The sequence below is a fragment of the Festucalex cinctus genome, chromosome 2 (genome assembly GCF_051991245.1).
Source record: "Festucalex cinctus isolate MCC-2025b chromosome 2, RoL_Fcin_1.0, whole genome shotgun sequence".
NCBI lineage: Eukaryota > Metazoa > Chordata > Actinopteri > Syngnathiformes > Syngnathidae > Festucalex > Festucalex cinctus.
Window position 1 is genome coordinate 16,676,480 of NC_135412.1, and position 14,438 is coordinate 16,690,917.

Sequence of the window (14,438 nt, forward strand, 5' to 3'; positions counted from 1 at the left end):
GATGAGACATATACAGCTCGTAGGCAGTTAGTATGAGGCCGGGGGGCGCGGATCCTTAAACTCCAATATTAGACTTGGCAGAGGCATCTTTTGTTGAATTACAGTTATAACTATTGAATAAAAAAAAATATATACAAGTGTCCTCCTGTACGAAACATCATTAAGCATATTATTTATACATGTATATAAGGCAAGATGTAAAATGTCTGGTCCTCTTGTTTATGTTTAATAAATTTAAAACACCATAAATCAACGCTGTTTCTGCTAAGCACTGTCTCAAATGTTCTCCAATTGTGATACTGTAAATCAGAGGTGTGCAAACTACGGCCCGGGGGCCATTTGTGGCCCACCGTCCATTTTTCAGTGGCCCGCGACATATGTTAAAAATGGCATTTGACTCAGCTCATATAAAATAAAACAAAAATGTTTGGAGAGATGGTCAAAGTAAGAAGGGAGGGTGTCGAAAAACAGGTTATTTTAGTTAACTAAAAATAGTGAAAAAAAACCTAAAATTAAAGTTAAAAAATAATGACGTTTGAAAGTATGTCACACAGAAGTGACATCATCTAGCAGCAGCCAATAGAAAAGCACCTTCAGATGATGTTGCTCCCATGGTGTTTTTTAAATATTGCACACAAGTAATACACATAAAAAAAACTAATACTAAAACTGAAACTAACAAACTAAACTAAGCATTTTTTAAAGAACTAAACTAATAAAAACTAACAGAACCACCCTGAAAATTAATAAAAACTAACTAAAATGAAAAATTCCCAAACTATAATAACCCTACTGCCATATTTCTGTATGTGGCCCTCAAATGAAAGAGTTTGGACACCCCTGCTGTAAATGTATAGGATCGTATGCTGAGAAACGTTTCTTGGGAGGAGCAACATGGTGGCTTCGAGACTTCAAAAGTCTTGGCCTATCAGCTATCCAGGCATATACATATATATATATATATATATATATATATATATATATATATATATATATATATATATATATATATATATATAGAGAGAGAGAGAGAGAGATCAGTGGAGTAAACGTATTTTTTTAGGTTTTTTTTTTACCCAGATAAAAAGTTTATTTCTACCTTTTTCCATTTTTTTTTGTGAAGATTTCGCACACACACGCACACACGCAGAAAAGTCTAAACCAGAGGTGGCCATGTTCGGTCCTCGAGTCCCTATCCCGCCTGTTTACCATGTCTCCCTCCTTCAGTACAGCTGAATCTAATGATCAGCTAATCAGCAAGCTTTGCAGAAGCCTGATAACGATCCTGATCAAGAATCAGCTGCGTTGTTGGAAAGAAACATGGAAAACAAGCTGGATAGGGGCTCTTGAGGACTGAAAAAAAAAAAAAAAAACTGAGAAAGTGAGCTTTTTGTGAAAAGAAACATGTCAAGTCCAACAGTGATTTTGACGCTATTATTTTAGCTTTTGTGACAACTCAAACCAAAAAACAACAAAAAACGAGACTGAGAAAGGGCTGTTAATGACAAAATAATCATGTATTTACATATATACAACTAAGAAATGCACCGTAAGCGAAACTGGCTTGATTGTGAGGTGCCTAAATGTGCCCGACTTCCAATGTGATGTTATTTTTTTTATTTTTTTTTTTATTTTTTTTATTTTTTTTAACACCAAGTGTTGATGCTTAGTGCCCACTAGAAATAAATCTTAAGGAGTTAATGAGTATAGTGTCGTATAGTGTGGTATGCTCGAGCCCACTAGCAGCAACTAGGTTCCTGACTATATAAAAATAAAAACAATCAGATACAAAATACCAAATACAGAAGCAGCGAAAACAGAAGTTGTAACGATGTGGTGGCTCTCGTTAACAGGCAGAATCTTGGCAGGATTAAGTTGCCAAATTGAGATTAAAATATTCTATGTACATAGACCATATTTGTTTAAATCTTGATACTTGATTTTTATTTAAGGCAGAGATTTTTTCCATTGAGATATAATTTATTAGTAAGTTTAACCAGTGGTCGATATTTTGATGTTATTTCTTTACCTCATAATCGACGTGACAAGATGAGATTCACCGCCTATTCTTTTCTTCAACTCCAAATCTGTGCTAATCTCAAATAAAAAAACAACAACAACAGAGTTGAATGTTTTTGGACAATTGGACATAACCAGTAATTTATTGCCGTTTGCATAAGGAATTGATCTGGATTTTATGATGTATACTAAAAATTGATAACACTTAAGAGTTTGAGTCACCAGCTTGGTAACGGGATCAATAAACGCCTAAGTCAAGGTAGCACTACATTGCATTATCCGGCACATTTAGTCCAGGAGACCTCTAACTCCATTTTATTCCCATAAATCCTCCAGCTCATAAACATGTCATTGCATGATCCTGCAACACTGCCCCCTAATGGTGTGGAATGCACACTACAGTGGACTCTCCAACATGTGAACAATTCACATTTTGAAATTATTCTCACAGCCTAGGAAATCATAGCAATGGAATTAATCTTTTGTTTTATTATTTTTTTAATTTCTTTAGTTTGGTTTGTTTGTTCTGATTTGAATGATGAAGCAAGCAACCTTGGTCAACTTTACCTCAACTTTACCTCTTATATATATCCTTATCTGGGGAAAAAAGAGCCCATTTTGACGAAGCAAGGAGTAGAAAGTATCCACCAGGTTCTGAAACTGAATTACTAAGATTCTTTGTCTCAATTTTATTACCATCAACAAATTCACTGTACACTTTCCAGCTTCAAAAGTTCAACATTCAGATTCAAATTGAGCAGAAAAGTGTCACTTCAGACCAGCCTGTAGCATCCAATGGCAGCCAATAACATGGTTGACTGAGGTTGATGACTGCTCCATCGATTGCTTTGGCCTTGCTTCTCCTACTGTAATGACCCAGAAGTGACATTTTGCAGCTCAATTTGGAGCTGACTGTTGAGTTTTTGAACCTGAAAAGTGTACATTGAATATTTGGATGGTAAGAAAATTCACTGTCACTGATATTGTCGACTGTCTCTTTAAGCCATATTGTGGACAAAATGTTTGTAGAAATGTACCACTAAATCATCAATTCCCACCACTGATATCCTTCGCTAAAAAGCCAAAGAAAAATAAAAACACACTTCAGATGAATTGACTTGAGATTCCACTGTACTGTACAGTTTTTGGCCTTATTTGAAAATGTTGCTGAATATGCTGTCCATGCATTGTCGCATGCATTCCAAGCTTCTCGCAATCTCTTGCTTTTTTTGTGCCTGACGTTTGTCTTCGCTCTCTTCTTCTTTCATGTGGTTTGTCTGCCTCTCCCCGTTTCGCCTCTCCTCTCCCAGAATGGAGGGAGAGGATGAGGGCGCCCACCAGTTCTGCTGCTCGGCTTCGGGCTGCAGCAGCCCCTCGTCTCGTTGAGCCGAGCCCACGCGTCACCGGCCATTCGGAGTCATAGACGATGAACTCATGGAGAGCATGCCGTCATTCATTCACTGTTTGTTTACGCTTATCAACATTTCATTGGGGCGTAAGGCTTGTGTGGTACCTTGACTTGCGAGCGGTGATGTTGTACTGATGCCAGGTTAACACTAGCCACATTTAAAGCTATTTATTTTCATGTTTTCAATACATGTTGAATAACATAAAATTGTACACATATGTTTAACTAATACAAATATTATTGCATCTTTTACTTCAATGTCAGTAATTTGATAGTAATTCAGAAAGTTATTTGAAGTGAAAGATATACCAGTTCAAATGTGTGTAAAACATTAAGAGATTTATGTTGAGGTAATTTTTCTGCCACTAGGTGGCATTAGCGTTTAACGTTGTATGCTTTGACAGGAACTGTACATTTTTCAGTTTATATTAAGAGCAAACATAATTAGAAAATGAAGCAACTCATTGACTCTTCCCCATTTTATGCCCCCAGTCATGACAAATATATATATTTCTATATTATTGTTAAATTTTGTTGTAGTCATGTATACGTATGAAGATGTGCATTGTCATCACAACAAAACAGAAAAAACAATGATGTTACACAAACTCTTCTGGAGTTGCTAAATACGCCTTACGTCTAAAGAGCCAGTGATTTAGTGTCACTTCAAGTAACAATGTTGTGTTAAAGGGACTTAGTTACCTTAATACTGTATTAACATGCTAATTTTGGCATTCCTTAAAGAAAAAAAAAAAAAAAAAAAGAGTTCACTTTTTTGCCAGGCATTCCTGTCATGAACCTCTCCATTTTTCTATTGGACAGCTTGGTTTGAAACAGAAACGAATTTAGCACCCATGGCTAGTGTTATAGCCTTTAGCATACGTGTGTATTAGTACGCTCATATCTGCTTCACTAACCACACACCTCACTCATGTTCTATAAATTTAGGTTTTAATTCAGTGGACATTATTTGCTTCTGTGCATCCATGGTTAGAAAAGGAAATGTGAAAAAATAACTGTGTTAAAAAAATAAAAAATAAAAAAGGAAAGGAAAATGCTAGCTCAAAACAACTGTTCGTTTCACTGTGACATCACCAACATGAACTGATAAGTCTGGATGTGAAGTTTGTGCCGCCATCTAGTGGTGGAATGACTGAAGCTCACTCTTCAGTCAAATATTTTGTTATTTTTTGTTGCTTCGCAGAAAATCCGACCAAACTTTAAAAGCTCTGTAGTTGACAGACTTGTAAGTCAAGGTGCCACAAGGTATGTTAAAAAAAAATCTTGATGATGTCCTCTTTCGTGCTTTTTGCTTCCGCATTTTTTTTTTTTTTTTTTTTAATATTCCTTTTCCTGCTACTGTCTCAAACTGTCAGAAGGCATCACCATCGTCCGCCGTTGCACTCATTTGACTCGATTCTGGATGTGCTCACTTGTCACTATTGGTTAGCAAGCCACTGGCGCTGATGTCATGCCCCAAAACTTCTCATTAAGTGTCTGCAATTTGTTGAACATGCTGTCGCTTCTGACATTTCTGTGTCTGCTCTGTTTCTCGAAACTTTTTTAGGATTGTTGATTTCATTCTGACCGAAATAAAGATGTGTGCTCCCCCAAGCTAGGTGCGCCATTTCTTTATCTTTTTGCTAACCCAAAGACATGGACATGCCAATCCCAGCTCAGCATAGAAAACATATCCTATATTTCCTTCATTCAGTGTTACATCTTAGTTTTAGTACATCTTGTTTTTGTTTGTTTGTTTGTTTGTGGATTGTCTAGAATTTTGCCCCCTGACAACAGGGTGGATGAATGCAGATTTTATGGCTAATATGATGGCCAAATCCGATACAGTGGACCCCTGCATACGGTTCAGCACCCACAGATTCACCAATTCATATTTTCTCCAATTCAAATTACAAATGTTTTCAAATCTTTGCTTTGTTTTTTGGAGGGAACCCCCCCAGTTTTTCTCAGCTTTAAAAATGAGGTAAGCCATGCTTGCTTGTTATCTGCACCCTGCGCAACTGTGATGTCATTTGCTGTCGGCAGCAAGTGGCAAAATGGCCGCCCCCTAAGATGGTTAAAAACAAATGTACTTTGCTGCTTAATTCATTTTCCACAAATGCAATATTAATCAGACTGCCATATTTAGCTTAGTGAGGCTGTATCGAATAAATTATTGTGAAGAAAAATTGTGATATCCTCCGTATGTTTGAGGTATAAAATAGTTTGACTTTAAGTGGTCAAGTCAAAATAGACAACTTCAGGGGGGGAAAAAAACCCTCAACTGTTTTCTGGGTTTGGTCACGTGACATTTGCAAGGTGAGACCGTGGGCACTTTGACGTCCATTTAATCAAACAGCAGGGGGCAGTGCTGTATAAAATGATGGACTCCTTGGATGGCACAACATGGGTGGATTAGTATCTTTTTTTACTCCACAAACGCAATATTCATCACAATACTGTGTTTACTGTGTGTAAAAGCACATATCACAAGGAACATTTTTGACTTTGTATGTTTTTTTTTTCAATACATTTTTTTTTAAACATAGGTACTGTAGATGTACTTATCAGAATGTTGTTGTTTTTTTAATATTCTAAATGTATTTTGTTTTTCCAATTGGTTTTAGTTTAGTGCAGGATTTGACGAAGTTGTTTTTTTTTAAACTTGTTTATTTTTTGACACATACATCCATACTCCTTTTCGCCACCTGTGTCATTGCCAGGTGATGCTGTGGTTGTGGCGTTGCTTTGATGGCTGATGTAACCTTGAAAGCAAACTTCACAGCCTTCTGTTTCTTTGCCTTCTTCATAACCCCCCACCCCCAAATTTCATCATCTGTTTCCTTTTGAAGCATCATGCTGCAAGCTTGTTGACTGTAGCAACAGTAACTAAGGTGCGTCTCTGAAAACGCTAAATTGTCCGGAGGTGAAAACTTTAGCTGGAGTTATTTTGGACGACGTGCAACATGTACACACCCGCCTTGCTCATCTCCACCCAGACTGCCATGTATTCATCTGCACACTGACATTAATCATCCCTGTTCTATTTTCAGACACACATTACATTTTTTTTTTCTTTTTACTTTGAGGCGTTGAATAGAAAGGTGGTGTGATTTCAAATTCACAAAACTACAAACTGACCTTTATTCACCGCACCCATGATTGTGCTCACATTTTATACTAGTTTATTTCCCTCTAGATTTCCTTGTTGGTGTCAGTAAGTCAGTGCAGGGAGGGTGGAGGTGAGGATAGGTTTTGGCCATTAAATAAAACCTCGAAGAATGCAGCTTTGCAAGGTGAGCAAACGTACGTGCGTGTATGATTACAAGAAACAGAAGGTGTGTTTGATGTCATGCTCCACCAGTCTGTCTAAGAGCTTTTGCTGTCCGTCTCGCTATGGTAAGAACTTTGGATCATTTTCCTCCAGTCTTATATATGGGTCACATAAGTGTATAGGTAGAGATAAATTATGTGTTTTGAAGAGTCCTTGTTCATGCTGCATGTTGGGGAATCTATCTTTAAAGACATTCCACGTGGTTGGAATGCTGCTGAATGATGAATTAAGTCGTATGTTGCATGCTATATTAAGACGCCTTAATGATTTATGTACATACCGTACCGATGATAGATCAGTGCATGACATGCTTGCTGTGGAACAATTTATGTACTTAATTCGGTTCGTTCACAACACACAAATAAGACCCTTTAAAAGTTAAACTAAATTTCTTGTCAAGTTGGCACAAGGCAGAGAAGACTGTCATTAACAACCGTGCCAGATTAGATTATTATTTTTATTTTTTTTCATTTAAATTTATTTCTCCAGGTACAATTGAGAACAGGTTCTTATTTGCAATGCCGTCACAAAATACAAGACATTACATAAAGGTTCTAAATGGGTGAAGTCATCATGTACACTATCCCTCATTTCATATATATATATATATATATATATATATATATATATATATATATATATATATATATCTGTCATTTGGAGCAGAAAATTGAAGAAAGAAAAACAATTGGTTCATAAAACTGCTGGAACGGAGAGTGCAGGTGGTGGTATGCGTGGTGAGCAGAGAAGCAAAGGTAAACTTCCAAAAAGGGTTTTATAAATAAACAAACATGAATTTTTCTGTGCCAGTCAAGGTCGCACCAGTGACGCTATGTGGCATCTAGCTTGTGGAGCGGGTTTTTGAAGCTGATACATGCATTTCCGTCATCGAGGAATGATTTTATTTATTTATTTATTTATTTATTTATTTATTTATTTATTTATTTATTTATTTATTCATTTTTTAATTCTTAATGATTTATCTGGCGCTTAAATCCATCAATCTTAACCAAAGGTGGCAAATGTGTTGGTTTAATAAAAATGATTTGTGTGTCTATTAGTTCAAATCAGGCTATTGAGTTAGGTACAGTATACAAGGACCACAAAACGTTCTCACGTTCTCAGTCAAATCCTTGTAGTTTAGTGATGTGAAATTTGCAGTCTTATACAACAGTGAGTGAGTGTTGGTGGGTGAAGAATGCTAACACCATCAAAGAGTTGATTGTCTTCATCCAGTGTGGCCACAAAACTATTTTGTTTGACATTTGTTTCATGGCACAAAGGACATTTATTTTCTGTCTGCTCCTGGCCTGGGATGTTGCCGAGGGACGCATGTTTAGTGGCGAGTGATAACTTCTGTAGGCCAAAACAAAGTGGAGATGATCAGATTAGAAAGCAGCTCATTATTGGACCGACTGCTGCTCCGTCATACGCATACAGCAAGCGCATCCATTTTTAATGATGCATCCTGTCAATTTGTCGCTAGTTTATATCTTGATGACGACAACTAAACAGGAGCTGAATTTAGTATTGAAATATAAAGGTGGTCACAAGTTTTGGTGGTATTACGTTATCTAATGAGATCCAAAGAAATTCACATATACTGTAGTTACCTCCCAACCAAATGCAGTAATGTTGCAGCAATGTTGATTATGTCTTTCTATCTTCTTCCGTGCTCACTGATCAGTGTGACAGAAATGAACAAATTGCACACACGCATCACTTTGCTGTTTATATTGTGGAATACCTATTACACATGTGTCCGATGTCTATATAGGATAAGTCGCTTCACTTCTGTAAAGTAATGACGAAGACAAAAGGAAGACGGTCGCAAAGACAGGAAGCCAGGCTAATTGCTAAGCTATCAAAAATGTCATGACTAGGGTCATGCAAGGGTTATGCTTACTGTCATGACTCGGGTCATGACCGTGAGGTCAAGCGTCTGTTTTGAACTGATGTAACCAGCATCTAGTTTCAATTGGTAAGATGCTATGAGATGTCAATAACCTTTAATCTCTTTATCTGGTCAACAGCCAATCAGATAATTCCATGTCAGTCCTGTTACCCACATGTCTAGCCACAAGCAATCAGATCGATTCGCTGTCTATATAAGCCTGTCTGAGAAGGGTGTGTTTTTGTCGGATTATTACCTCTCTCCCTCTGTGCAACCCCACGGCGCAAGTTAGCTTAACGCCAGGTGATTCTTGATACAAGTACATTCTCGTTGTCTCTCGTCTAGTCAAGTTTGTTCTATGCCTCTCGATGTTATGCGAATAAAGAGTTAAAATCTTATTTGTGTCTGCGTTTTTGAGATCCAACCTCAGAACGTAACAAAAAAGCAGTCACAAAACACCAACCTAAGTGCTCGTGATACTGTGCACTTGTCACATAGGTCTGACATAAAGTATACATGATATAAGAACCTCTACTAGTCCAATATTAGACAGTACCAAACATTTTACCAAATCCTAATTCTAATCTTTGTAAATGTTAAATGTGTGATTGGAGTAGGTCTCATTAGATTTTGCGTGAGCAATCCTGTATGTCAAAGCAACAAGTTACACTTATAGGACACATGCTACTTGCTATGTGCACTAGCACGTCTTGTTGTTACAATGTGTCCAAGCTGCCGCTCCAATTAAATGGTTTGGATGCGATGCAGCTCGTGAATGAGCCTCTTGAGAGCATCTCCCTCCGGAACTCTTAAGAACCGGAACCACTGAGTGTCTCGTGCATAAATGATGAAGTGCAGATGCCTGCTGCAATACGGCTGGACACCTTCATGTTTTATGCACGGAACTTTTCACACTTTCCATAAATGTACTTTCACCACTCTCTGACATTTCATTTATTCGCCGAGGTGAGTAGAGTAGCCACAAATTGTACTCAAGTTACTTTTGAATAATAAATAATCAATAATCATAATTTAAGTATATAAGTAAGCTTGAGGCTGCGGGAGTGCGCCTGCAATGAGTATGCCCTCGATGATACAAGAAATTATTGATACCTTCGCATTCACACCTTTTGTATCTGACTGGCACTGTGGATTCTTAAAAAAATGGATTTGATGCACTAGATAGGGCCAGAGACGTCTCTTTTCCAGTTTATGACAAACGCGTTTTTTTGTTGTTGTTTTTTTTACATCTTTAACTTGACATTCCATTCGCTCACTGAGACGCGTGGCGATGATCACAAAACACAACTTTCCATTTCTTGTTGCTTCTTTCTTGCGCTGACGCATTCTGCTCATTTAAAAAAAAAAAAAAAATTACAAACATGTTTATACAAGCAGGCCTGTTGCTCCCCAAGGTTCACGTGACTCAGCCGAATAAAAATACCATCTGCCTAATGCCCAATTTCCATTTCGCACGCAAGACAAAAAAAAGCAACCAAAAGTAAGACGATTGCGTCACAATTTCATTGTTAAATTCATTTGGGAAGAGATAACTATGAGGTATTGTAAAAGTCTTCTTTCAACTGCCATTCACAACCTGTTGCGCATCTTCCAACACCCACTTCAGTAGTGATAACGGTCAATACATTGCCATGGCAACAACATTTTCATCTGAACAACTGCCTCACCACCCACTTAAGGTCCAACAGCAACCGAGCAACCCCCCTCACTCTTTTCAGATTGTCTATTTAAGGACTGAAGGAGCAATTGTAAATATAATTTAATAATAATAATAATAATAATAATAATAATAATAATAATAATAATAATAATAATAATAATAATAATAATAAAAAGGAATATGAAGAAATGGGGAGAACATTGGATTGACTGTTAAACAAACACTGTCGTAATTAATAATTAAATGTCATTTGTATTGGTGGACCAGCCAGGACAAATTCCCATGTAACTTCCTTAACTTTTGACCATGGCCAAATCTAAAATAAGAATTTTAGGCACACATTACCTTTCAATTGATACATTGTTACTAAAGTAACAAGCCTTATGAGTGGATAAAGTAATTTGATGAGCACACAGAGGTGGGCAAACTACCTTACTACCTGCTCGAGGCATGTTAGCCTACTAACTGACTATAGGACCTAAGCCAACATTTAGTACACAGTAAAGTTGTGTAAATGTGACTATTTAAAGTAAATTTGACTCTTTTTAGAGAGGGACCAAATAGACTCCATTTTAGAGTAGGCTAAGATTTACACTAAGGAAGACTGTAAAATAAAAACATTGAAAACAATAAAAATAAAAGTCACTCAAGGGTTAAGGAACGAACTTCCGAAGTGTAACTATTACTCTAAAACTGAGTCTATTTGGTCCCACTCTAGAGTCAAATTTACTCTATAGAATTTAATGTGAAGTAGCAGAAGAAAAAGATAGTCGTCCCACGATAAAACGGCACAGTGGAAAGATTTTGGCTTGAGTTGTTATTAAAGGGTAACTCAACAGGAAATCAGACTCATGCTCCACCCCTCAACTAAGATTTGAGATCAGCTCTCCAAGGGGGTGTTGCTGTTGCCGCCAGGCGTCATGGTGGACTTAGCCACACAATTTGGGTAATTGTGCTGATTTTGGAATGTGAATCCTGTTAATTTACGTGTTTCTAATTCTTGCTGTACTGACTTCAACCCTGTTTTTGTTTTGTTTTGTTTTGTTTTTTTAATTTTGGTCACTGTGTATGTAAAATGTGATCATATGGGACAGTCTAAAACGCTTATGATAATTTTTTAGGTGTAATGTAAGAGCGCTTTACTATGAGACTAGTGGAGCTGCATGTAGCTAAAATAGCTTTGTGTTTTTTGGGGGGGTTTGCATTTTATACAGTGTGTAAAAGTTTAAAAAAAATTAAATGAACACAATGTAAAACGGGCTTCCCCAATTTCCGTAGGTTATCATGTTTGCCTAACGTGCGAAAGGTCCCCGGTTCTAGACCGCGCGAAAATACATTTTTATTTCTTTCATTTTAAACGCTTTACTTAATGTAATCACGGAATTTCACAAGCGTGGTTAAGATAGTAGTGGAGCATCCTCGGTGGAAATAAAGGTGGCCTATCCAAATGATGGTTCGCAACTTTTTAATAAACTGTCCTTGTGTGAACACACTGTAAGAGCTACAATACAAATATACAGAAAATGCCCATTAATAACTCAAACGGTATGTTTTGTATATCCTTTTACCCAGAGATGGGAATTTCAGGTCCTGAAAGTAAAAATCCTTCCACAGTTTGGCTTTAGCCACAGGTGCTTCTACTCAACTGGCAGGTAAACGAGCTCGGGTGAGTGGAAGCACCCGTAGGTTTTGGCTACAGCCAAACTGTGGCAGGATTTTTACTTTCTGGATTTTCCCATCTCTGCTTTTACGTTATTTAAGCCATATACCATGAATGAATTGCCTTGAATTATTACATTTTATAGCCGTTATACTATATTCTATGACTACAATTGACAGTGTATATTAAACATTTCAACCTTTCCCTTTGCCTTTTATACCATAAAACAAAATACAAAAAAAAATACAGATTTGTGATCAACGTAAACAATACAGAATCTTGAACTATAGTGTAGATAAATGTTTACCAAGGTGCATTAGCACACTCGCGTGGATGAAAGCAGTAACGTTTTACTAAGCAGAAAATCACGCAAACGTCGTGAAATATGGCGATATTCGTTAAACAGTGAACCATTAGTCTAATACGAACCTCTTTACCTTCTCAACCAGGTGCTAAAGAATTGTTCACTGAATTACTTCTAAACTTCAGTTTTCTCTGTTTTACACATCTTGTCTAAATTGGCAGATGGCGCTACATGTTTTCCAACCGATTTACGACACCTTTTCCTGTATCCTTCAAAGTAAAAGCATCAACTATATTATTGTAATAGCACAATAAAACAAAGCAACTCTGCAATACAAAAAATGCAATACCAAAACTAATAGCAGGGGCATTTACAAGTAGTGCATATTTAATTGTTAAAACATTTATTGGCCACAAATCAGAATTTGCATTCCAATTTTAGTGTATTTCCCTGCTGTGAGATCATTCAAGTCTTATTCCTGTGACTTCTTCACACTACTACAACTATTGCTTTTTCTCTTTTGCTGCCGACAATGGGGAAATGATGGCAAGACAGTGGAAGTTGGGTGTAATAGCCAGTAGTAGGCTTGGCAGACGATATGTGACAGGAATAGTGAAACGTCACAATGTAAATGCCTCCAATTCAAAAAGTGAATATAATCTGACTGTGGATTCACTAAACGTCGAAGATTTTTTTTTTTTTAAGAGGGTGAATTTTTGTAAGCTTTTGGTAAGATGTAAACTATAATCAGCCAAATTATCGGGGGAAAAATTGAATAATATTACATCTTAAAATATTCCACTCTATGTAGGCAAACTGTATAATATTAGAGTTTCACTTTCTGAATTCAACTACTATAATCACGTTTTCAACAATGAGATGTGCCTGTATTTGACTTATGGACAATTTTGGTTCCGTATGAACTCCCTAAGAAGCTATAGTTCCATTGTACAAACACTGGAAATGTATGAATTGTTCTCTCTAATAGTGCAAGCTATTTCCTTTCTAGTGTGGAAGTGGAGTCGCAGTGTCCGGGCGAGACAGGCACCCACAAGGACAGCGCTTTCAACCAGACGCCTTACCTGCGGGGCTCTGAGCGGTACAGTGACAGCAACAGCAGCGTGACCGTCGCCGGCCCTAGGGGCCCCTCATGCGTGGCCGCCTCCAGTTCAGCCAGCTTGGCCTGGGCGCTGAGAACGCGCCACCAACCCGCCAGCCTAGCCCTCCGCAAACAGGAGGAGGAGGAGAATAAGAGATGCAAGGCTCTCTCTGACAGTTACGAACTCTCAACTGATCTGCAGGATAAGAAGGTAGGAAAAGACAGCACTGGATGTTGTTGCTTTAAATGCCACTGAATGTGTCCGTAGTCGTGGCAGACGGTTCTTGGCACTGTGTCGTGCAAGCACTATAAATCAACACCTGCATGTGTTTTTTTTTATTTTTTATTACATTTTATCCACTAGATTAAGCCATTTTATTTCCGCATGTCAAAACATACACACCTATATTTATTATCTAAACAGATTTCGCTATCAAGGCTCCGAGTAAAATGGTCCAAGATAAAATCTATATGAGAAACAACATTACAAATTCATTGGACTATCCTTTTTGTTGACTTGGTAATCCAAATAAATCTAAATATTACTAAAACTGATATTTCTTGTAATATGTCATTCTTGCAATAAAACGGTCACTACCATATTGTATGTTGGAAGAAAAATAATACAGTAGTGACAAGACATCATATTGAATACAGTAAATCAAAGCTGTTTTTTTTTTTTTTTTTACATGAAGATGTAAAGTGTCAATATTGGTCACTCTAAACTATTCACAGATAGTTGATTTTAAAGGAATGATAAAAGGGTTGGAAGGCAGTCGTTTGCTGCTTGTTTTTTGTAAAAACGCAGTTTTGCCTAGCCTAAATTATATCACTCACCTTTTGCCAAAATTCAGTCACAGTACTTCTTTTACTTGGGTAAAACTGGAGTACAGGGAGTCCTCGAGTTAAGTCGGAGTTCCATTCCTACGCTAGTGATGTAACCCGAAAGTCAATATTTACATCAAAATAATTTGTATTAAAAAAATCTGAAATACATTAATATAAAAAAAATAAGATGCTGTACTTACCATTGCTGCTT

General features: G+C 37.2%; 1 protein-coding gene across 3 annotated transcripts in view; it reads left to right on the top strand.

Moving 5' to 3' along the window:
- Nucleotides 1–14,438, top strand: part of iqsec2b (IQ motif and Sec7 domain ArfGEF 2b) — a 50,574-nt gene that overhangs the window by 19,886 nt on the left and 16,250 nt on the right. For all 3 annotated transcript variants that reach the window (XM_077513352.1, XM_077513350.1, XM_077513351.1), the window contains one exon: nucleotides 13,310–13,610. In XM_077513352.1, the coding sequence (XP_077369478.1) occupies nucleotides 13,310–13,610 (301 nt within the window). The remainder of the gene's footprint in view (nucleotides 1–13,309; nucleotides 13,611–14,438) is intronic.